Source organism: Corvus cornix, chromosome 1 (genome assembly GCF_000738735.6).
Source record: "Corvus cornix cornix isolate S_Up_H32 chromosome 1, ASM73873v5, whole genome shotgun sequence".
Taxonomy (NCBI): Eukaryota; Metazoa; Chordata; class Aves; order Passeriformes; family Corvidae; genus Corvus; species Corvus cornix.
The window spans coordinates 35,192,008-35,218,188 of NC_046332.1; the positions used below are offsets into that span (position 1 = coordinate 35,192,008).

General features: G+C 37.7%; 1 protein-coding gene across 2 annotated transcripts in view; it reads left to right on the forward strand.

Moving 5' to 3' along the window:
- TMEM135 (transmembrane protein 135) overlaps positions 1-26,181 on the forward strand; it is a 160,789-nt gene that overhangs the window by 29,193 nt on the left and 105,415 nt on the right. For both annotated transcript variants that reach the window (XM_039562906.1, XM_039562912.1), the window contains exon 4: positions 5,744-5,777. In XM_039562906.1, the coding sequence (XP_039418840.1) occupies positions 5,744-5,777 (34 nt within the window). The remainder of the gene's footprint in view (positions 1-5,743; positions 5,778-26,181) is intronic.

The following is a 26,181-nucleotide window of genomic DNA, read 5'->3' on the forward strand; positions in this document are numbered from 1 at the left end:
GAAAGAGGTGTTGCTTTCTGCTGGAAATTTTCTTTGAGGGCTGCTGTGGTTGCAATAATTAATTTATGGTAAAATTTCTGTGAGCATAAGTACGTTCTAAGTATTCATCCTGCCTTCAGGCAAGGTTGGTTGGGAGTTTTTTTTGTGTGCTGATGGTGCTGTTTTGTTTTTTATTTTTTTTAGCTTAGCAACAACTCTGTATTTAAGGGAAACCATAAATACATTGAAGGAAAACCATAAATGAGAGAGAGCTGGCAATGAGTTTTGTAGGAAAAAACAATCTTGGTTGTATTTAAAGATTGGTATTTTGTATGATTTACTATTATATGAAGCAAAAGCTTATGCTGCTTGTGAAAGTAGAGTTATTTTTTGAATTTTTTAGCACATCAAGCCAAGCAAAGAAACATTCTTCAGCAAACTGTTCCACAAACAATATGTTGGCATGCAGATTTGGACAGTTGCTGCTCCTATTGGCACAAACAAGATTTTTTACTCACGTGTAAGGGAAATTGCACTTTGGCCTCAATCAAATAAGTTTTCCAGAGTTTATAGCACTTACAAGAAGATATGAATACCTTGCTCACAGGCAAATGAATTCAAAGTCTGAGAGCCCCACTTAGTGATACCTTTGACTTTAAAATACTTTTAGTTAAACAAAGGATATGAGAACTTTAATCTGTTTTGTATTTCCTATATTTTCATTTGAAGTCCTGAAGATGAAAAACTGGGACAGTTTCAGTAAAGAGCTATAAGTATGATTAAAAACTTAGGGAACATAGTGGAAAAACTGAAGGAGTTCAGTTCTTGTTCAAGAAATGGTATGGAGGTGACTTGGTTGGAGGGGGGTAGTGTTAAAGGGGAGGTAAAGATGTAACTGTTTTCAGAGACCAGACTATATCTTGTCTTAGGGTGCAAATTGCACAGATAAGTAACCTTAAATAACATATCAGTGATTGTGGTGATTGGAAATACTTAAAGGACAAATTTGATCTCTTTAAGTAAATGGCTAATTCATTAAAGGAGAGTTCATGTTTTGTATTTGTTAGGGAGACAGATTGTTTATCACTGTAATCTCTTCTGATTTTATAATCTGTGAAAAAAAATTATTTATGATATCTTGAAGTTGCTTTCCACCTTTTTTTCTGTAGAATAATAGAATTGTTCAGGTAAGTCTTGGGAATTCAGCTAATGCAGCTTCCTGCTTGGAGCAGGGCTGGCACTGAATTCAATCCAGCTTGCCTGGGGATTTGTGTGGTCAGCCTTGCAAACCTCTGAGGACAGAGGTTCAGTGGCCCCTCTTGAGTCCCTGTTCCATTGTTCTCCTGTCTGCTGGAGAAAATGCTGTTTCCTTGGGTCAGGTCAAAGTCTGCCCAGCCGTGCTGCTGGTCCTCTGTGCCAGCTGGTCAATGCCTGCCTATATTGGGGACCAGAACTGGGCACGGGGCTCTGTGGTGTTGTGAGTGCCAAGTAAATGGGATTAATCATTTCTCTTGACCTCCTACCTAAACTTCTGGTAATACAGCTCAGTACACTGCTAGGTTTCCTTGTTATTTTTATCCTGTAGCTTTCTGGGGTTTTTAGCAGTTATTTTCGACTCTTTCCTCTGGGCAGTGCAATAACAAAGATATGTGGTTCTCTGTTGAGGTTTATAGGCCATAGTTTAAGAGCTATTGCTGTTATAATTTGGTCTGAATGTTACCAAGTTGTCCAAAAAGCAAATTTTACTGAGTTAAACTTTTCTTTGAGGAAAGTATAAATGAACAAGAGAATTATCTTCTAGAAGACTATGGTCTGTTGTAATTTAAACATTAAACATGGAATCTGCAAGATTGGGATTATTCAACTGTAGATAAATGTGACCTGTGCTGGATAACTAAACTCTGGGACTTTGCCTACTCACTTCTCTAACAAGCTTGTCAGAAAGTTCATTTAAAAGTGTGAATTAGGAAGAAGAAGGAGAAACAAGGTGAAAAGTATACTAAATACTACTTCTCATTGAGACTTGAATTAAAGGGCAATTAAAACATGATTACTTTCATGCAAGCCTCCTTTATCAGGTGAAGGAGACCTGTCTTGTTAAGACTTTTTCAGCCAAGTTTTTTTTTGGCTCTTTAATTTAACACAAGCAACTGGTAGGGTGGACCTTGGTCTGCTGCTCATGAATTTAGGGTTACCCCTAGCTCATGTGTTTTTCCTTCCTGAGTTAAAGATCACAGATGTCATTAGAAATGGAGCTGGGTATGGGCAATACTGTCAATTGAAGGGGTGACTGGGAGGCAGTGAGAAGCCACAATGAAGATATTTATGAAAGAAGGCTTTGGAGAAAATGGCCTAAGACAGAAACCATGGAGGAGGAGCAGGCAGTAAGGATTTGTGTGTGTGTGCTTGGGCTTTCCCGCAGTGACCTTGCCAGACCGTCACTGCTGTAGCCACCTGTTGATGTTGGTGTTGCCAAGACTAGCATTCAGCAGTGGTTCATGCACTTTAGGAGTGAAATGTAAGCTGTTTATTAGTCTCTTTAAACCTCCCCAAAGCATGTAGTTAGACATGGCTGACTAATTATTTTTATTGTTTAATCATTTCCTGCTCTCCTAATACCATTTCCCAATTATGTTCTCCTCTTATTTACCAGCTGCAGTTTTAATACAGTCCTTGGTTTGTACCAGTGACCCTTTTACTTGGCCTACCTCCATCTTTCTGTCCTGTTTTCTGTCAGCTGTCATTGCTAAAAAATAGTGCAAGATTTTCTGGACTTCCAACTGCTTTTTCACAGCAGAGTTCAGGTTTGGGTTAGGCTTGTTGGATCACATTTGCACAGGGCCAGGAAGAATGCCCCTTCCCCCTCCCCCCCTTTTTTTTCCCTTTTCCCTGGAAACATGGGGCTATTTATTTTAAAAACAGTCACAGAATTAATTTGGAGTAAGAAAACTCTTTCTGCTTGGAGTTTGCCAGGGCCTCACAGACGGGCTTGTTGCAGGCAATTGGAGATGACGTCATCTAACAACTTGCTGCATTTTCAGTTCTGGAAGTTACTTCCTCGCACAAATTTTTTGTCTGCACATTCTGCCTCGTCCCAACCACCTACTTCTCACACTGGTCTTGCTGCAGCTGCACTGCAGCTTCTGATTTCCTTCCTCTTCTCTAGTCCCTTTTCCTTTCTTTGTCTTTGTGGTTGGTGAGTTGCATTTTATCCCCAAAGAGATTACAACAGAAACTAAAACTCATTTAGTTCTTAGTTTGTTAGTGTTTTAAAACACTAACAAATTTGAGGAGGAGGCTAAAGAACCCTGCCTGCATGACAGACTGCAGGGGAGAATCCACTAAATAAATTACGAGCACATACAACGATCATCCTGCTTTGTACACACTGTATGTACTATAATTATGAATACACAGTGTATACTCTGAAAGCTGTGTCTGTCACTCAGTTGCTGGTTGAGGCTTCTCACAGGTGTGTTACTCCAGGATGTTATTGGTGTTCTGACATTTTCCAGAATACTCAAAGTGGATTGAGTTACCAGGTTAGCCCTCATGGGTACGTTTATGTCTGTGTTTCCAAAAAGCTATTTGGATGTTTATCATAAATTTTTAATGCTATTACAGGGGTAAAAAAATAATCTAAGAAATGAGAAATATCCAGTATTTTTTCTTGAGAACAAATTAAAATAAGATTTACAGTACACAGAACTATATCAGCTGGCAGTTTGCTATTTAGGAGGGTTGGGTCACCAGTATTGTTTTATCACTTGAACTAGCCAGCTGAAGGACCAGGTGAATGTTTGCAGACCAGCCGGAGAGTTGAATTTATCTATTGCATCAGGTGAATTTTTACCCCTTTCTGTTCAGATATGTCATAGAATATTTTGATGCTTTATTGCAAGTTGTAGGGGCTATTTTGCTTAAATACTCACGGACCCTATTCCCTGTCTTTTGTCTTGTTGTTTCTTGTGTGCCTCATCCTTGCCAAATCTTTAGATTCAGGCTTTTTTTTTTTCCTTAGATTTCCATGCTAGAGTCTTGTTTCTAGTATCTGGCACAGGGTGGTAATGGGTAGAGAGGGTATACAGAGAGTAGATTTGTAATTCTGCTTTTTTAAAAAAACACCAACCACGAAACAAACTGATTTTGAACAAAGTAGTTCAAAACTAATTAAAGTTTTGAACTTAAGCCAAATTTGAATCTTCTTTGTGAGTAGAGAGCAACTTATGGAAGTCAGGATGCTGTGTTATTGCTTTCCACAAATTCGGTTCTGATGTGGAAGCAGTAAAACTTCTAAGTGGAATGTGTCCCTGTAGCTTAGATGGCTGCTGTGAAAAATCTTCATCCGGATGTGTAACTTGACAATGTTATGGACATGTAAACATGGGAGTTAGAAAATACTGAATAAACTTTTTGGGTGAATCAAGCTTGGGAGCTGTGTGATAGGGATTTCTTTATTTCCTGTTGTCTGTGCTTTTGTTTTATTTGCCTCTTCAACTGAACTGATGGGAAGATATGTTCTGTTAACACACGGCTCTCTTAACATTCTATGAATGCTTGGAAACTTAAAATGTCATGACAAAATGGAACATACAAGCCTGGGTTAGACCTTCTGTTATATATTACCTTCTGTAATAGCTGTATAATAAAAATCCTAAATGATGTGAATACAAAAATGGATTCAGGTTATAAACTCACATCCCCGTTGAGAAACTTTAATGGTTGAACATGTGGTGCCTTCACAAAAATGATCAGGTTTTGTATGTAAGACCAGTGGGTACAATAGGAAAAATCCCAAATACTACAAGGCTGATGGTAGGTAAACTTAAGAAATTAAGAACACCAGTCCAGTAAGAAATACTGAAACTGATTGTTCCAATATTTGGCCACAGACTCTAACAAAATCTTTGCAGAAGAGGAGGAATAATTGAGGGAAAAGCAAACCTGCAGTGGTAGTGTCTTCCACTTTCTTATGGGCGATGGTGGCTTGTGACTGATGTACAGAAAATAATTTTTATTTCATCTGGACCCTAAAGTGCAGTCAGTTGCTGGAGCAGCTCACATCTGCGTAGTTGAGTTGAGTTTTGGTCTTGTGCTGCAGTAGGACAAACAAAAACGTGAGAGCATGAGCTCAAGATTATACTTTTCCTGAAGAGCGGTGTGAGTTACGGGCTGAGATCAAAAAATAGAAGTGGAAAAAAAGTAGATAAAGGTTAGAAGAGAAGACAGTGGCCACTGTTCCAGGGCACTGTTGGCACTGTGACTTTCAACTGGCTTGAGCCAAGATTAGTGCATCATCAGTCTCAGTAGAAAACTTTTCCTGATACTGTAGGCAGAAGGGCTAAGGTGCCTCGACTTACATAGCGCTGATCACAAAACAGAAGTTAGCACACAAGCATTTTGCTGTAAATTTACAGTTTCACTTAGGCTTAGGTCATTGTGTGCATGCTTCTGTTAGTGGCTCATGTGTAAGCTTATTTTGTGGTAAGTGCTGTGTGTAATTCAAGGTGCCTTGCCCCTTGTGACAGCTTCAGGACTCATGTGGAGTAGCCAGTTACTATGTATAACTTGGTTCCTGTAATTCCTCACTGCTTTGGATACTGTGCTATCAAGATGCTATTTTTGGGTTTGTACTTATTTTTCTGTAAGGTGGTAATGATTCACCCTCCATCTCTTCTTTAATAAAATATTCTTAATGATTGTTTTTCTTCAGTCTGAAAAAAATATTTGATTCATTCACTGGTTTTATCTTTTCTGTTTATAGGAGAGGTCTTCTCACAATCTACATGGCCAATCAAGTAAGTAGTCCTTTATTTCAAGAATAAAAACATGTAGGGTCCATTTGAAATGTCTTGTTTAAAGTTGATGGGTGCTGAGATTCATTGTCTTTTTTTAATCATAGCAGGATTTTTCTTTAAGAATTATGCATGATTAGGTAACTAAAACTATCATAAGAAAAAATTGTGATCAGAGGCCTTTCTGAAGGAGCTGTAAAGCAGAAGCTGAAATGTGGTTCATTGTACTATGCTCAAAATTTCATGTGTCATAGCCCCAAGAAGATGGTAATTTTGTATTTCTCCTCCATTATAGAATGGCACTGGTACTTAAATGATCATTATTTTGCAATGAGAAATCCAACACCATATACTTCAATTTTGTAATTAATAGTTTCTCAAACTTGTATCAGCTGTTGTGAATGTAAACATTTTTACCACATGGTTGTATCAATTTAAATTTTGTCTCATATTTCTCATATTCTCCTTCAAATAAATAACATTTGTCTAAATGATGCTTTGTGCATTAACTTCCTTCCAAATATAAAACGCTTCTGTTAACTTGGTCATACTCTTTTAGGAAAGATTTTATTTTGCCAAAGGAATTATGTAAAGTTTTTGTACAGTTTGAGTTGCATAAATACTCACAGAAACTACAAAAAAGAAGACAACTTAAGAATTGTGTTCAGACTACTGAGAGAGTTTATTGGGGCCTCAGTAGAGTCATGTATGAGTCGAACTCTGATGGTGATGGTAAGATTAATGACTAAAAGGGTGAGACAATGTATCATAGCACAGATTAGGGTGATAAAATTGATATGTTCTCTTCCATCCTTGTAAAGTCACTGTTGATGACTTGTAATTCTGAGTATTTTGTGGGGGCAGAACTTTTGGAAGGAGGTGATATCATGACATGTGTTAGCAGGTAAATATCCTGGAAAGTCCCTTTATGCATTTACCAACCCTGTTACATAGTTCTCTCTCAAATTCTGGTGCTTAACAATTTCTTTTAGGCAGAAATTGTTTCTTTGCTTGTTCTGTATTCGTAGACTCTATCTTTACAGACAGACCCATGAGGGGAACTTACAGACTTCAGAAGAGAATAAAGTAATTTTTGCCTTTCACTTTATTATTGTCAAAGTACCTACCATTTTAACTTTTATAGCTTCTTGACTTGTACGGCTCATACTCTGTCCTTTAGGATTCCTTTTCTTTATGAAGTTTTTTAATCTAATTTGAAAAGATGACAAATTCTCCTTTTGAAATTTAATTATTTAGATGTTCAGACTCCCAGTAGTGCATGGGAACAAGGCTTGATTCCTGCAAGGAAATCTTAACCTTGGAAGTTTTCCTTGAATTCAGAAGGGCAACTGTGTAGAAACTTCTCATTCAAGAAATAGAGGTTATGAGGACAGTGATATTTAGTTGGACATACCATCACTCCTTTGGAATGGACTTTCCAAGAGAAGGGGGCAATAGGTGTGCTTAAAAAGCAGCACCTCCGAGGATCCCGAATCTGAGAAAGCAATCACTGTGTTCATGGCTCTAAGACCGAAATGCCGCACAGTTCACCTGCTGTTGGATGGAGTTGTAAGGGAAAAGCCAAGCCATGCAGGTACATTTTATGGATGCCATTCATCGTCCATATTCTCTTCAGCATAATGGCTTACTAGTCGCAAATCTTTGGTGAAGCCAGGGCTGCCAGGGTTTGCTCTGTAAACTGCCTGTGATCATGTCATACATACCTTGTTAGCAAGCCCTGTAATCACAGTAAATGTTTCCCTATTTGTGTTGCTTATCTTTGTCTTAGAACTTTATATGCTTTGATAAGATTCACTTACAAATTTACTAAGCCTTTAAAACATTTATTTCTGTCAGCCTTAGATTGCAGCATGCCCCATTTTGAAAGCTGGCACATTTTAATCGTTGGTGATGGCAGATAGATTGTGAAATTAGCCTGCATTTCTTGCATTCTGTAAAACTCGTGTCAGGACCTGTTAAGATGTTAATGGAACTAAATGTATTCTTTTGTTTTGTTCCACATTTTGCTACACTGTGCTTTGCAGCCTGAGCAATAAAAATTAAGGCTTTTTGTGGGATTCTTCATGTGTGCCTTTGCCCAGGTAGGCAGGAGGTAACTGTAATTACTGTTGGTTATTATAAGTGATTGTCATGACTGTTGCTGCAGTGAATTTTTATAGCCAGATTAGGGCTTTTAAATCAGAAAATTTTATTCCTACTGTCCTGTTGGCAGTATGTGACAATTTGCCGTCGGAGATGAATTTGCTCAGTGGAAAGGGGAAAGATTTGTTAAATCTTTATGCATGGCTGCTGTTTCTCATTTCAGTGAGTGAAATGCAGTAGAACGTGAAAGGCAGTGGGGTCTAAGGACTCTTGTTCTAAAGGTGACATTTTTATTGTTTTTTTAGTCTGAAGCTACTAGAAACTTGTGAACGGAAACATGTGAATAAGTGTCCTGGTTAATTTTAAATAAGCCAGTGGTTATAGATTTATGTGAACCTGAACTCCCTAGCTGTATTTCCTTGCTACTTACATGATAACATGACAGATTAAAAAGAAGATATTTAGAAGATGTTTAGGCTATATATGCTCTATGGAAAAATAAAATAAAAATGTTTTTTCAGACTAGCTTGCTGCTAAATTGAAGCTATATAAGAATGTAGAAATAAGCATACAGACTGAAACATATGTAGCTTTAATTTTAACGTGCAGAATCTAAAATCAACTTCTGAGCTTCTCCCTGGAAGTCTTTTGAAGTTTTTAGAAGTAAATTAGTATGCCTAAGTCCTAACATTGTTGAATGTGTGTTTTTGAGACCTAAAGTTTCTGTAATAGCCCAGAAGAGAGTAGTGGTAATCAGTGCTGTGGACCACACAGAACCATGGAGCTTTCAAGTTCTATTTTGGATTGCATGTGTTAAAGTAATGAAATTTCTAGGATCATAAGAGAGGCATTGGTAGTGAACATACAAGATGATCCTTCATGGGTAATTTGAGATCAAAAGGAACCCCAAGATTCCAGCAAAAGGTGGAAAGTGAAATGTAATCTTCCAGTTATTTTTATCTGGAACAGTAGATGATATTAATGACTGTCCGTGAAGACGACCTATAGCTCTTATGTTTCCAAACAGTTAAGGCATACTTTGTTGAGAACAGCTCAACAGTTGAGTTGTTTCTTTTACATTGAAGAAACTGTGTTTTGGGATTAGGATTTGGTTTTTCTAGTGTTGAAAACAAAACAAACAAAGGCTGCCTTCAGTATGCGAGATAGGAAGAGACTAATCTGAACCAGGACTGGTTTGAAAGCTTTTTTGAGAAACAAAACTTTAGAAAAATTTCTGTGTTGTCACTGAAATGCTACACCAGACGGGAGGCAGTGTTATCCTAGCATGTGCTGAGCTATATGCTATGTTTGTAATTCAAACTGTGCATCACTACATCAAAGTCTTTATTTGTTCTGTTCTAGGACTTCTCATGTATGGTGGGCTGCTTACAAAATTGGAAATGTTAGTATTAATAAGAGGCTCTTGAAGGTCACGGATTAAATGATATAAAGTTTAAGCATAAGGTGAAGCAGCTGGATGCAAAAGGGCTGTTTCTTGAGAGTGATGGGAGGAAGAAGTGTAGGGGTATGTCCCAGCCATAGAGAAAGCATTACTGAGTGGAAAGTTATAAATTTGGAAGATAGAAAGAAAAGGAAGTAGAGAAGCATAACCTATAGGTAAAAATCGAAAATTTATTGTGGTAAGGGACATGGAGCTGGATTGACATAACAGGAATTGGTGTGTGGGAGTGTTAGAGGTAAAACAAGTGGAAAAAAGATGAGAAAATGTATAGTTTATTCTAGTTAAAGCAGAGAGCAGGTGATAAAGAAAATTATGGGTTTGCCATGAAAGGATTGGATTAATTTAGTGATTAATTAGTTTTAAGAAAATTCTAGGAAGAGCCCAGAAAGAGAAACAGAGAGATGATATTATTGGTGTCCTGGAAATGGAAGTTGGAGAAACTTTCAGCAAGTGCATCTGGACAAAGTTTACACAGAAATCTGAGGATTCTGGATCTTATTTATTCCTGTGCTGATGTTGGGTCATCGGTGCATCTGCTGTTTGTGAAATACTGCAGACAGATCCTCATATGCAGAGAAAGAGATACTATTTAAACAAATGCTGAACAAGTTGATCAGTGGCATTCCAGTGAGTGGTGCTCTGCTTCTCTATGTGATAAAGTAACACAGCTGAGCACAGTTTTTGGCTGTTTTAAAGTAGTCCAAGTGGTTTCATAGTTGAATTGTTTTTCAGTTGCATAAACCAGCTAAATCTGGGTTTATTTTGGCTGTATTGTTGTTTATTCCTACTAGTCAAGTATGAAGGTTGCATGTAAGTTGCACTCCTAAAGCTTGAAATATTTGGTCTAGGACCATGCAAAAATGCTGAAACACGGACTCAAAAAGAAATCCCTCAGGATCTAATGGAGAAATGAGTATCCAGTGCTCTTCAGTCAACTTTAACTCCAGATATTTGTATGATTTTTTTTTTACAGGGTGGAAGTCATAGTGATTCAAAATATCACAGAGTCTTCATGCTCTGCAATATTTAAAAAAACTCGAAGCTATTAGCCTCATTTCAGATATCTGGCACACACAGAGAGCAAAGTAGATACCAAGCTTGGCAGAGATATGGCACAGTATAGAACAAATATTTGATGCCAAGACCCCTCCAATATCACTTTCCATATACACTAAATTTGTTATTGTTTCATGCTTTGTGAGGGTGATAGGTGGATGGATGAAAGAAAGAGGAGTGAGACTTGCTGTGGCAAGAGAAGAAACAACAACAGAAAGGCACTTTTGATCTGCGCTTTTGCTGATCGTGTAGTTTTAACTTTTTGCTGAAGGCAAACTGGTAATATTGTAAAGGAAGGTACTTGCATGCAAGAAATGCTCTGACGCTGAGCATTCCTAAGTGATTTTTCTCACCAGCTTATCAAATGCTTTCTGTACAAAATTGCTGATGTATCTGAGTTGTTACAGATGTCTCAAGAAATACCTTGTGCCAGTTGCAATTAAATGAGGGAGGATACTATGAATAATGTAGGTTGAAGGGTGTTTTTGCTTTGTGGGGTTTTTAGAGTAACGTGCAGTCATTTGTCATTAACATAACTTGCAACTCTGAGAACTTTTCACCCAGTGCTGTTACATTTTATAAAACATTGTGTACCAATTCAAAAATATCCTTTAAAGTGAAAAAGAAGTCATTGTCGTGTCTTCGTTTGTAATTCTGTGAAGTAATAGGTATTTAACACATCTCATTTGTTTCAGCAAAGCATTATATTTGGCTGCATAGTTTATTCATCATAGCACAAAAAAGTGTTTTCTGTTTGAACTTACTCAACTGACATTTCATAAACTGGACCAGCTGCCACCTTTTCTTCTCCGTTGGGAACAGTTTCATCTTAGTCAAAAGATGGAGGCAATCCAAACTGACGAAGGACAGGTGAATTTACATTTAGCAAATTCACACTTTGAACCTTTCAGTTGTAGTAAAATGAATTTGACCACTCCTTCCTTGTCTTTTTAGATAATTAAAATTTTGTTGTGTGCTTTCATGTAATCCCGAGTACTAATATTATATAAGGACTGCCAGGATGTAAGAGTTGAGCTATTCTTTTAGCATATTAGTGAAATTAGGAATAATTGGATTTTTTTTTATTTTTCTAACATTTCAGAGGTAATCTTCATCACTGAAAATGCGTCAAGTAAATGCTTGAAACACTTGTTTTCCAGGATTGCTTTGTCACTCTTGCTTGTACCCCACTTCTGGGGTGACCGTGGCTTTGATTACAGCAGCAGCTGGCAGGAAATACGTATTTATTGACTAAGGGTGTTCAGATTCTCCTTTCATTCCTTGTGTTTTGTCACCTTTTAAGTTGACAGTGTGCTAGTTAAGGTAAAACTGTTGCTTAGTTCCTTCTCTCAAGCCAAAAAGCTGTAAGTACCAGGCTACTGTTTTTGTTAGAATAGTAAGTGGTTTTATTTTCTTGGTTTTTTAAGTTACTGTTGGAACAGCAGAAGTACCTTGATACTTATTTTAGATTGGATACTAAGAAAAATTTCTTTACAGAAAGGGTTGGCAAGCCCAGGAACAGGCTGCCCAGGAACGTGGTGGAGTCACCAGCCCTGGAGGAATTTAAAAGGTGTGTGGATGTGGCACTTAGGGACATGCTTTAGTGGTGGACTTGGCAGTGCTGGGTTAGTTGATGATCTTAAGGGCCTTTCGCAGCCGAAACATCTGTAATTCTGTGAAAATGCCATTTGAAAACTCAGAGAGAAGGATTTTCCTTCTTGGAAGCTGCATTGAACTGAAGCTTAGGATTGTAAAGTGCTCCTGCCTTGTGGAGGGCAAAGCCCCATTTTGGGATGATGTTCTGAAGCATGTCCTGATTTCCCCAGGGAAGCATCCAGCACCCAGTCATTGCTGCCTGGGTGAGGGAAGAGCAAAAAAGACAGAATTTAGTCCTGGCTGGAAAGAAGTCGGAAGTACTCACTTACAGCAGAATTTCTGCTTTTGCATGGACAAACTCTCTCAGGTGATGTCTTGCCATTTGCTGTAGTTGATAATTTTTGTAATTCTGTCACAAGTTAAGCCTTTAATTATAGTGCCAACAAGAAACAAGTCTTGTCTGGTATCAATTTAGACATTGAAATCAACTCAGTAGTGTTTTCCCTGGAGCTACAGTTCTAATGTAACACATTTCAAGTTTGAAGCTCAATGGAGAGTCCTGAATCCCTGCTTCTAATAGTGGCATTTTTGCAACTGTTTTCGCCTACATTGTAGCATTGGATTTTGTCAAGATTTTGTTTGCTTCTTCTTCTATCAGGTCATGTGATATTCCTTGGTAAGTCCTGCCTCCTGTTGTGGGATGGTTTTTTTCTCCTATTTTGTCATCTGGGTTTAGGAGGAGAGAATCTTCTGTAGCTTCTGCTTCATTACTGCCTGGATCTTAGTGGTAAAATAAGGTAGAAAGCAAAGAGCTTACATCTTTCCCATTTCATGGAAGGCATACTCAGATGGAGCTCATGCAATGTTTGTTCTTTAAATGTGGCCTTCACCTTTGCGCTGCCTCATGGTTTAAAGCCAGGCAGAGTCGGCCCCTTGTTCTCAAAGTGACACTTGGGATATGGCTGGTGTCGCAGCGTGGATGGTCAGGCATCACAGATGCACTTGGTGACAGTGACAGTAATCTGGCTTGTGAAACTCAGGAACAAGAACTGAGATCAATGGATTTTTATCCTTTAGATTTTAAAGGGCAAATCTCAAAGAAAAAAGCTAATCACGTTAGTTTACACTTGAAGACAGTGCGCTGGAGTGAGAAATGGTGTTTGTTTTTTTCATGTCCTTTCAGTAGGCAATCCTTAATGCTCTGTAAATGGCAATAAAATGTAGCATTCTTGGACACTTGATGGCACTTACATTTTGAACTTATCTTTCAGAAATATCTCAAAAGAAGGAAATAAATCATAATAAAAGAGGATTTATGGAGTCAAAGATCTGCATAACTAGAATATGCTGGTCACTCATTCTGATCTCTTTTTCCTTTGACGGGTTAAACTGAGAGCTGAGAACTAGTTTTTATTAATTTTAAGCTCTTACTAATGGTTTTTATTTGCTGTATATCTAGGTGTATATAGGCATGTGTCTGCAGAAACAAAAACTCCAGGCAAGGAATAATTAAAACTAACGAAGTCCAGTTTTGAATAAGAATCTAGAAGAAGAAATCTTGATTTCTCTTCTCAGAAAACTTGTAACTGTTCTTTAACCTTGTTATATGTCTGCTTTTGTCTCATTCTCTCAGCATCCTTGAGGTACAGAAGAGTTCAAGAACTGCCAGTTGTATACTAGGGTGGTAAAGGCAGTGTAAATGTAGTAGTAGCAAAAAGCCAAGCTTTCAATTAAGATGTCAATAAAGTTAATATAGACTACTTGAAGTACAGTTTTCTGAGTAGTTTGGAGGAATATGGACACTATTCAAAAGAAATGGGTGCTTTTTATTGCTTGACAGTAATGTTCAGATTTGTTTCATAGGCACCTAAACAGAAGAAAAATTCTACCCTTTCATGAAACGATTGAGTTTATTGTGGTGACTGTGCAAGGAAGTGTATTGTAAGATCAACATTTCCAAACTCCTTGCTTAGAAATGAAATGCAGATGTTTTCAAATAATCAAAGACTTGGACATGCTTTATTCTAGTTGACAAATACTCAAGAAACTTTCCAAAAATTTCATTTTGGAATTCAGAATTAGATGCCATAAATGGGTAAGCTATATACTTTACACATATCATGTTCTGTGGGATAGGCAGTCTGGCAACTTAAACAGGCACTATTGAAATAAATTGCTACTTTTAAATATAAACATTACATAGAATTCATATGAGGAGGGAAATAAGCTGAAGTCTTACTTTCTTTTGAATAGAGCATAATGTAGTCTAATATGATTAACAGAATGCTTTACATAATTAAATTATGGGCAATCATGGCACTCTGTGAGGATTTTAATAGGTTGAAATTTAAGGTCATTGTCACTGCCCCCACCCTAAATCTAAAGAAGGCATGTTTTAAAATTAGGAGTCATGTGAACTTAAACATTGCTGATGTCTTCACTTTTAAGTAATACTGTAATAAAGTTAGATCCTGGCAGCTGGTATTCTTGTGGATTGACATGGCTAATTGGCTTTGACATCTTAGCCTCAGGAAACCTCAGCCATCACTTCAGAGCAGGACTATTGGCAAGAGTTAGAGAAAACATTTAATACTTTGTCTCTTGCTTTCTGTGCAAAGCTGCTTTGCATTTTGAACTTCCCTGTGTGTCTCGTTCGGAACGCAATATAATACTTATCATTATTCTCCTTTAACATGATGTTTTATAATGAATAGCTATCCATTTGAGTTTCTATAATTAGCAAAAGTGTCAATATTACAAATCAGTTTTGAGGTCTATCTCTCAGCCACAGCTGATAGCTTATGCAGATTTTCCTGTAAGAAATACACTAAGTAGTTGACTTTTACAGTTAACTCCTTGCTAGTCAGTAGTAGAGATGAAAGTAATGCTTAGCTTCAGATTCTGAAGAGCTCCAGACACCCATCTCTAGTAGCATTTCTGATTATGAGAATTGCTGTGGGCAACGATTTGATAGATGAGAAAGATGGGTCAAGAGGGAATTCAAGACTTGCCAGCAGGGCAAATCCAAGTAGTGTTTCAAGATGGTTGAGGATTTTCCTGGTGGGAGGACAGGATTTTCAGAGGTCTTCTGGTAAAAGTGTGTGAGAGCAAGAATCTCCTGTTTTTTCTATTTCATGACAATTTTAGCAGTCTTCTTCCCTTCTGTCAGATCTTCACATTGTTAGGCAGTCCTATTTTCCTCCTCAGGCCTTTGAGAAGCACAGGCATTATCCTCCTTTTTCCAGCTTCAGTCGCTGTTACCTGGCAGTTCTGCTGCCCTCTCATGCTTCTAAGTTTGTCAGGTTTGGGAAGAAGGGGAAGTGGCCCTGCTCTGGGAGAAGTGGGGGGAAGATGCAATCTGAGGACTAAAAAAGTTGGGACCTTATGCAAAACTAATGTTTTCTCATTCTGTATGTGGTAAGGTGTAGATAAGGAAACTTCTTTGGAAGGGAGGGATTTTTTCCATTTCCAGCAGTATTTCCCATTTACATGTCCATCTGCTTCAGAGCTATGTGCAGGATCCAGGTGCTGCTGCAGGAGGGAATGCTCTGAGTGTTTGGTGAAGCAGGTGAAATGCTGCTGCAGGCTTGTCACTCCTGCCCTGCCTCAAACCTGGAGTCCTCTGCTAAACCTTGAAAATCAGAGTCCATTGGAGCGGGGCATGGCAAGAGTGTGTTTGAGGCAGAGGGTTATTAATGTCTGTACTTTGTCAAATGGTGAGCTGAGGCATGAAAAAGAAAGGAAAAGTTCTTGGACTGGGTTCTTTGCAAGCTCCTAATGGGGACCTGTTTTGGGGAACAGTTGTAATGACCTAGTGTCAGGTACCAAGAACACACTAAACTTTATGCAGCTTCCTCTTGTTGGAACACAAAGGAAATGAGGTAAAGGTGTTTGTGTGTAGTCAAAGGTACAGAGGTTGGTGGATCAGCAGAGCTGCTAACTGAGTGCATTGGCTAAATCTGTAAACATCCACTCTGTCTCTCTACTGCCTTGTAACAAAAATTGTAATGTATAGAATTGTGGAATCTTTATTTTTTGAGGTTTCGGCAGTCCTATTTAAAATTGTTCAGTTATTGTGTTGATGAGAGTTGTTCACAGACTGCTTCTAGATGGCTTCTCATATGGTTTAAGTATTACGTAAACTAGTCCTGGAGTACAGATTTCATTTTGTAGGAGAAGGAATCTTCGTTTCTGTGTTCAAAATATGCAGAATGAAGATGTTTCTACGAAAACAATAGTGTGCAAAGTTTAACTTTATTCTGCTGGTTTGTGATTTGTTTTTTTTTTAAACACAGCATTAATCTTGCCATAGAACTGGCCAGTGGAACGAGCAGACATTCTTTCTGATTAACTATATATTACTTTTAATTATTATTTTCTGTGCTCCATATGTTTCAGTTGAAATTAAATCCTTCATGTTTTAATTGCCTTTATCCACCTGTAGTATATTAGTGCCAGTTCCAGTCTGATACTGTTCCTGACGTCATTTATAGGATAATGATAATTAAACAGAGCAGCAATTTCAGCCCAGAAATTATTCTGCTCCTTTTGAAACTCTGAGCTGTCAAAATACAAGTCAGTTGTGCATTTGAATTCCTTAAACAGAGTTCCACAGAAAGTTTTGGAGCAAAACCAGTTTGGACTAAAAATTACAAAAAGCATTTTTTTGTACAAAAACGAGTTGTTTTCAAAAATATTGCAGTTAGCTTCTCCGTTTTCACTGTTTCTGTGATGCAAAACAAAAACTGCACCTTTGCACATACAATCTGAAATAACATTCTTGTTTTAACTTCTGCATGTTGAAGTATTTTCTGTTAAAAAGTGTTTCTCATGCTATGTATAAAATGGTTTTAAAAGTCTTTTTGTGAAAGAGTAAATGTTTTTGGTTATGTTTATAGTCAGATATAATAGATGTGCTGGTGTATGGCAAATGTTAACACGTGGCTGCTAAAGTTCTTTAAATGATGCTCTTACAGGATATGTAGATTTTTAAACAATGCTGAGACTAAGTTTTTTGGTTGTTTAAACAGTCACTGGTTTGGCATTCAGGGGGAGGTGGTTCATTTGAAATCTTGTCTCTGTGATATGCTCCTTATGCCTCTAATAAGGTTAGAAAAGTGGAGGAGGACAACTTCTAGCACAGCTTGTAAATGTCAGTCTGGATGGAAGACAGGTCAGCTTGAAAACCATATTGGTGTCGGAAAATAGAAAAAATCCATCCTCGAAGCTGAGCTCTAACAAGGAAACATTGGTAAAGAAAATGTAGAATTTCTTGGTAAAGCAGAAGGAAGTAATTCTAAAGTATCAATCTACATTTTTTAAATGTGAGGAAAGTTAAAGAAAGAATAAGATTTATTTTATCTACATCTGACTGGTTTTCATAAGGCAAATTTTTGTCTTGGTTTGAGTCCTGTTCAGGTGCGAAACTTGCCAGCTAGTGTCCTGTCTTTAAGACTGGTTCTGTCTTTGGAAGACAAAGTGACTTTCATAGCATTTTTAAAGGAAAATCCAGCGATGAGTGTGACAGTAGAACACTTTCTGCATCTGCTTCTCTCTCTTTTCTACCCTTTCCACACAATGGATCAGTAAATCAGACAATTAGTGACTATGGAAATTTCAGTAGTGCATCACTTACCGTATCTTACTACAGCATTCTGCTGAATAGGGCTATTTCCGAGGAACTGCATCGTTTGAGATTGATCTCATGTGGTCACTTCCATATGAACTAATATATTAATGTTTTTGTAATGTGAATAGTGTGATTCTTTAAGGAGTTTCCTTCTGGTTCAGTAACCTTTCCCTGTCAGCTCAGCTGCAGTGGGGTGCCTCAATAGCTGCTGCTCTCCTCAGATCTTGAAGACTGCAGGAGATTTTTGCAGACTCAACTGAAATAAGTCTGGAAATGGAAATGCCCTGTTCAGTATTTCTAGGGAGAAGAATGATCTGAAGTGGGAATCAGAAAGAGGGGCTGAATGCCATCTGTTTAAGAGCATAAGTTTCTCTATTTAATACCTGGTTTATATTGACAGAACATTCAATAAACTGGCATATATGCCAGTGTTTCACGTTTCTGAATTTTGTGTACCTACCATAGTTTGGGTTAAAAAAATTACAGGTATTGGTTTCATTAAGATGTATTAGATTTAAAATTCATAGAAAGTCAATAACTTAATTTAAAGTGTCCTGAATTTGCTTAACATTCCTCCAAAATCAAACTTAATAAATTGTCACCTTTGGATATTTTAAAGTGTTAGTGATTATACTATTTTTCAGTTGCAAATTTCTTAATCTCGAAAAGTTGTGGTTTTGTTTATATAAAATCATTCGTGTCAGTAACCTTGGATAAAGTAACTGTTGGCTTCACTCTTACTCAAATTTGCTGGTACAATTTCTGAGACAAAATTCTATTTGGAACATTTAACTTACATAATTTGATGTGTTTTGCAGATCAGTATGTTGAAAAAAAGGTCTTTAAATATCAGTCACATTACAAAAATTTTCAAAGAGTGGATTGTATGACTGTTGGATTGGAAATACACACTTTTTGTATGTGTAAGCTCCTGCCCCACTAGCTGCTTATAAATATAAACAATTGTATTTGTTTTGAATATTTGAAAACTTAAAATTCTTTAGATGCTTGTATAGGAATGTTTTTGTCAAAGAAGTACAAAAACCTTCCCTGCTTCCTGACACACACACACACGTACATCCATGCATGTGCTGTCTTTGTTTCTATTTTTCTCTTTCTGTTTTTATTAATTAGCAGGAGCTTTACAAATTATGGTCATTATCCCAGATAAAAAATATAAAGTTGTTTTTGGTGACAACAGTTCTTCTAACGCACTGCAATTATCTGCTGTGCAAGAAATGACTTCTTGAATAACCCTTTCGCTTTACATTTAAACCCCGATATTCACCATGTCTCTTACTTATTCCGGGCCTAATTAAGACTGCTGGAAGCTGAACCAGGTTCCTGAGCATGTTAAGCTGTGCAAACTGGCCCCTTGAGTCCTGAGCCAGGACCCTGTGCACAATATCAACCATTTTGTGTCAAAATGGATACACTGAACTTGAATATGGGCATTGTTTGCTAATGCTTGCAAATCACACTAAGTCAGTGGCCTTAGGCAAAGCAAGATGTAATGAGAATTCACTGATGTAAATAACCTTGTTGGAGAACTTCGCCATGGTCATAAACAATGAAGCTCTTGGACACCTCCCCCCTCTTCCCAAGAGCAAATCTCTATAGGTTTTCTACTGGATTGCCTGACTGCCTGCTTGTATGGCATTTATGAATCTGGATGAACCAGAAGTTGAAGATGTTTCTGTTTTGACAAACTTTAGAATAAGGCTTCTTACTGATTTGCTAAGAAAGGGCACTAATGGGCACAAATAGGTAATTTTTCTCTCAGAATTCCAGCTTATGTGTAATGTAGCCTATGTATTCTGCATGTAGAGACTCAAAGAATGTGTGCCAAGCCAGAAGGATTATATTTGGAACTTTACTGAATGGAGTTACTGCAGTCTGTAGCTTGAGCAGTAGCTCAAAGCAAAGTCAGATTGAGTTGTGTTAAACAGTATTCACTCATGTTAGAGGGGGTTGGAAGGAAGCCTCAGACACAGGTCAGGGGTATGGAAAACCTTAAACCTGTGCAGGGAATTGAAAATACAAAGGTGGTGTGTGGAGCAGTATTAGAAAACTCCAGCTACAGGAATTTTACCACTGGGTTAAGAGGAAGGGCCAGCATAACAGTCTGTTGGTAAGCATCGTGACCTTCAGCAAAAGTAGATGATTGATTACTTGGGACTTACTGATTATGTAAGATCAAACAAACTATTAGGCACTAAAATGAAGAAAATGAGCAAGTTGGCGTTTTGCAATATTCTAGGAAACAAAACTGGTTTGTTTCCTAGTTATGGTAATGTTTGTATTTTTAACATATTTTTTCAGTTTGTGGGTTATCTTATGTGCAAAATCATCAACAGATTCACAGATTCACAGAATGCTTCGAGTTGGAGGGGACCCACAAGGATCATAGAGTCCAGCCCTTCAGTGAATTGTCCATACAGGGATTCAGCTCACAGCCTTGATGTTATTAGCACCATGTTCTGACCAACTGAGCTCATTGTACATGTGGGTCTCACACTATGGGCATATGTAAATTAAGTCATAAGACCATGTATCTTTTTTTAGCTGTAGTACAGATGTGGTTCTTTTCACTTTTTTCAACCTGCCAAATCTTCTGCACTGACTTCAGTGCACTGTATTGAAGTATTTGCAAAAATTTGCAAATGTAGTAATTCTCCACTGGTCTATGGTCATTGTTGTTACGTACTCAGTTGCATAGTATTTATCTTGTAGCAGTGTTCAAAACATTGCTTTAAATTTGGACTTGTAATTTCAAATGCAGAGAATTAATTAACCTGTTACCTCAATGGTACTTACCTGTTGCTCAAATAAGATAAATAGGAAGTCTCCCTGATTAGAGGTCTTTTTTTGTTAATGAAAGCAAGTTTGCAGAGTATATTTGCATTACCTATAAAACCCATTAAACTTTTATGGGTTAACCAGGAGCTTACAGGTCACTTGAACAGGTGATTTGGAGAAAAAATACTTGGCAGGTTTGGTAACAGTGTTAATACTGAATTTTGAGGAAGCTCCTGGAATATTTTTAAATAATCACCCAATATGTATTAGATTAATAAAACAATGAGAAGAAGTTCATCTCACTAAAACACATTAACTCTGACAGCTTCTGTGCCATTTTATTTTCTCATGAGGCATTTTTAGCCTGGTTATTGAAATTAGATTTATGAATGTTTAGATAATCATGAATGATGATCCTTGAGATCAACATTCAAGTCTTAAATAGCAGCTTAGTTGTTTACAACCATCTGCAACTTCCAACAAGATGCAGACTGCTGTAAATATATTCTGAGATTCTGGACACTGCTGGAGGTGGTGAGGCTACAATGAGAGAAGGTGAGCTGCTCTTTTGTACCAGTTGTCACTGAGCAAAGCTGGTAGTTGACCTTTGTTGCTGGATTGGTCAGCAGTGGCGTAGGTGACAGAAAAGCGTAAACAAGCAGAAACAGAAGCCTGTGAATTTTCCAACGTATTATGTAATGGCTAAGGAAGAAAACCGAAGATGAGAAAAAAGGAAAAGGGTAAAGCATATTGTACTTTGTGTGCTTATCTTAAAAACTTGGGGCTTTTATTTAAAAAACCCCAGCATTTAGGAATTTTTAATATGGATAGATTTTCCTTTTATAAAGCAATCTGGAAAGTTTAAAGACTCGTAAGATGTGTCATCAGAAGAAAACTGGAAAAATAGATTGGTCAGAAAAAGGGCAATAATTCACAAAGAGAATACCAAGATTGCTTGATTAAAAAACTGATAAAATATTCCTGTCCTGCAGGTAGAAAACTGAGAAATTGTATATATCTTTATGATGAACTTAGAAGCACAGAATCTTGTATTTCTTTAATTTCTTCATATTAATCATTTTTATGCATCCGTGGTCACTAGCTCCATTTTCTGTTCTTCAAATTCAGCCACAGAATTTTAGATTGGCACTGTAAAAGTGAGGTTCATGCAGATATGGCTAAACTATGGGGAAGAGCACCTATTGTCATTGTCATAAACCTTCTGGGAAAGAGGAAACTGGGAAGACAAGTTTTTGCTATTTATAGTTTGTCTAAGATTGTAAAAATGAGAGCTGGTTCTAAAGTTTGCAGAAGCCTCATGACACTGTTCCATTGATGAAGTGGCAGTAATGCAATGCATGTGGGGAGAAAACTCCTCTTTTATATATACAGTGTTGGAATATGATTTTTCACTTAAGAAGTTGAAAATATGAGGAAAATGTCAGTTCCACATTTTGTAGCTATTAAACACCCCCCTTTCCCCTACCCTTCAATTTAATATTAAGGGTGATTGGGAAAGGAGTAGAGGATAAAACTGAAAAATCATTATCATGCCACTATGTAAATCATGAGTGCGCTGACAGGTTTACTGCTGTCTGCAGTTCTGGTCCTCTTTAAAGTGTAATAGAAATAGGGAAAGTACCTCGTGGAAAAATAAAGATGCAAAGGTGTTGAAGAACATGTGTAAGTGGAGGAGCTAAATTCGGTAAACCTGGCCTGGGGGAGAATAAGTAGGAGACAAGTAATGTAAAATTGTGTTTGTATGAAGAGCAGGATTTGTGATGAATTATTTACTTGTAATGCAGGAATGAAGGGATGCCAAAGAAAATTGTTAGCAGTTCAAAATAAACTGAGGCACACACATGCAAAGCTACACCGGACAATTAGGATGCCAAAAGCTTTCTCGTGGGCTGCAAGAGAAATTGTGGGAAAAATAATACATGAAGGCAATCAAATGTGGAGATCCTATATGTTGTTCTTGCAGCTGTGCCCTGGAATTTGCTTCAGTGTATAGCAGAGAAAAGTATTTTTCAGGCACTTGTTGCTGGTGGTTTTTCAAAACCAGGAATTGAGGTGGCTGCGTTGTGGACCTCTTCTGGTATGGCCCCTTCTGTGCTCTGGGATCTAATGCAGGTATTTCTCCTTCGGCCTGTGGAGTGGGAATTCAAAGACTTTATATATCTACATCTGGAGAGGCAAGTCTTGCTCCTCTTTCCAGTTCAGCTCCAACAGCAGGAAGGCATTTTGCCATCTGTGTAAGCTGAGGAGCGATTACCACTGTTAGCTGGGTGACCTGCTGGACCTCCAGGAGTCCGTTGCAGAGCTTGCTGAAGCACATCTCTCCCCTTCCCCCTGCCTCATGGTGTGTAGGCTCTTACCTGCATATTTATTTTTCATTATCCTAGCTATCCATGGAATAATTAATTGAGCATACATAAGCAGGATTTTCTTTCTATGCTTAATTCTTAATTCTTCTTACCTTAAATAAAAAAACCCAGGCAAAACAGGCACTAAAGAAAATGCGGGGAAGCCACATGGCTTTTGGTACTTTGGAGCGTATGTGGTGGAATCCCTGGACAAACTGTGTGTGTCTGTTGCTAGCACCCAGTTACACAGAGATGGTGCATGCTTGGGGGGATGTAGCTTATCTTACCAAATCCTCTGTTAGTGTATACGAATGGGGAAAGTACTCTCTTCGGCTGAGCTTGTGTCCCTGACAAATGTGGGAGTCTCTGTTCCAGTGGATGGACATCGGGGAGTTTTTAGCAGTGTGATTAATAAGACTTCTATAACGTTGATTCCATAGTTTTGTTTTACCTTGTCAAATAAAGCAGATCTCTTCCCCTTCCCACCTCACTAGTTTAAAAGCACTTGGACTCCTTATTTGTCATAGAAAATATAGGCAGGGGTGATATTTTTCAAGAAGAAATATAGAGAAATACTGGATGGTTTTAGAGAGCTGTATATACAATTGTGAGTTCTGCCTGTAACTCTGTTTATTCTCCATTATCTAGTGAGAAACAAACCTTCTGGAGGGGTATTTCTTTTTTCAGGCTGGAAGGATGGAAAGGATGTTGACTTTGTGACTGAAGAAAGGAGGAGATAGCTTCTTTTATGGTGCTTTTGAATCTTGGCAATTTCCTCAGGTTACTTTTCAGTGGGAAGATAAATATGCTGTATATGCATATTTATTTTTGATGTAAATGTCTGAAAGTATGGAACATTTTTTAATCATAATAATATGCATTTTCTAAATAATGTTAACGTGAAATGGAATCATTTGGCAATTAGGGCTGCTACATCTTTCAAAAGGTTAAATGCTAATTTTAGCGAGAGACTTAAATAAAATACATTATGTTAACGGTTCCCTTAAGTAATAGATACATCTTTCTGTGACATATCTGATTCTTTGGTAATAGTATTAGAAGTTTCCTGATTTTAATTGAGAATGGTGAAAACGTTAGGCATTATAAACTTCTTTGTATAAGAACTTAGAAATAAAGGAGTTCTTTTGATTTGATGGGCTTGAGCATCTTTTCCATATGGATCCAATTCACATTTTTATCGGAATGTGGAACTCATTACTCTGACATTTGAAACTGAGGTAGCAATAAAAAAAATTATCACAAACAAGACAGCAGACACAAATGATTTTGTGTTTATTACCGGGTGGCCCTTTTGAAACTTTCCCAAAGCTAATTGGTTCCAGATATTTGAGAATTAAAATTGTATTGTGACAAATTTATTTCTGGTAATATTTAACTCGAGTCTTCTCAGTAAGGCGGCTTAAACAAACAGAAAAGTTGTCAACCCACTCATGTCTGTCTCCAGTTTTTGTTGTAGTAGCTTTAATCCCAGTGATTTGGTTTAATAAAGACCACTGAGAAAACAAACTGGTGGTGACTGCACTGCTCTTGTAAATTATTTATCGTATCTCTAAGGTTTTACTGTGGCGTAAGTGCTGCTGTGTTAACTTAAATTGTTCACAAATATGTCATGTTGGATTAAATGCCTGTGTAGAGTTTATGTGTGCCTGGGAGCAATGCTTCCTGCTGTCTGGTGTGGGATTGGTGTGTGTGTGCAGCTGGGGGCACACAGACCTGCCCCTGCTCTCGTTGATGAGTGACCAGGCTAAAACACAAAACCTGGGGTTTCATGCTCTACGTCCAGTACAGCAGATGCTGCCTTACACAGGGCAGTCTGTCTGAGTGCTTTGTGGTTGTAGACATTCTGTGAGGTCTTGGGTATGGGTCAGTGATGGGATGGCTTTGCTGCTCACCTCAAGTTATGTGTGTCGGGAGCCCAGGGGCTTTGCCTGAGGGAGGCAGGAGCCCAGGGCAGGGTGTGCAGCACCTCATGTTGTTCTGCTTATGATTTGGTATGATGTATTTTCTGTACAAAATACAGCACTTTTTCATATATTTGCAAACAGGACACAGTGTGGCTAAGTAGCATCTAAGTGCGTATTACACAATTGTCATATATATGTCATATGTGTCTTCCTGTACTGTAGTGGGCTCTACTGCTATTGCTGTGTTTATTCAGTATATTTGTTGAATATTCATATGCTGGTATTGTATAACACTACCTTTGTTTTTTCCATTTTAAAATTAAACTTGGGCATGAAAAACATTACTAAACCAAACTTACCTTAGTATTTACTCTACCTATCTTATCAATATGTACCTCAAACCTTTTTTTGTTCCTATAGGAACAAGCCTTTTTTCAGATTTCTTAAACTTCCATTACAGGTCTCAAGTTTTAATCTTGAAAGGTTTTTAACATCTAGGGTTAGAAATGCCTAAAGCTGTTTCTGACAAGTAATGAAAGTCTTGCAGTGGCAAAGTCAAAAGTGGAAATTGCTAAGAGTTAATTAAGTTTCTCTTAATGAAAGGATCCAATTTGTAGCTCGGTATGCCAAGTTCTTGGAAGACAGTATTTTTCCTCTTAGAGATTGTGAGTTATCAGCTGTGACACACTGGTAATAAGATACATATTCAAACCCCCACATTTATATGTATATTTAAACTTAAAAACCACACCTGGTGAAAGAGAAGAGAAAGCCTTTGTCCTTCTGTATGTTTTCCAGAATTAGCAGTAAGTAAAAACGTTAAAAGGAAATGTTAGATTTGTGTAGGCATGGGTTTAATTAATACAAGTCTATGTTCTGTAAGTGCTGTGTTAGTAAAATTTATGAAGGAGCACTACACTGCATTAGGGTAATTTATGGCCCAAATAAATGTCAGTTGCTACGGTAAACTAGTATAGAAACAGTGTAACTAGGATAAAAAAAGTGAAGAACTAGAGTAAATTGCAAACATTGTAAGAATAGTGATACAATTCTTTCTTTATATTCACCCAAGCAAGTATGAGTTCGTTTACAATATATTTATTAACAGTCTCAGGCTAATAAAACAACACTTACGGAGCAATTTTGGACACTTTCCAGCTCTCTGTATTGTGCAGTGACAAGTTAGGCCAGTGCTTTTTTTTTTATTTATTAAGAAAAAAAAGAAGGAATCTGTATTCCTGGCTCCTTTATAAGGTTGTTAAATGTGCCATTTGGCATTTCAGAGCACTGCTTTGCATTGTGCTCAATTAGTGCGGATGAAGCAATCGCAGCACCAGTTTCAGAAATGTGCCTAATTACTATAAACCACTGAGGGATCCATTCATTCTGCGTTTCTGGCTCTGTGGGTGCCAGCCACAGAGACTCCAGCAATTTCTGAAGCCTAATCCTGAGTCACTTCTCCATGTTTCTG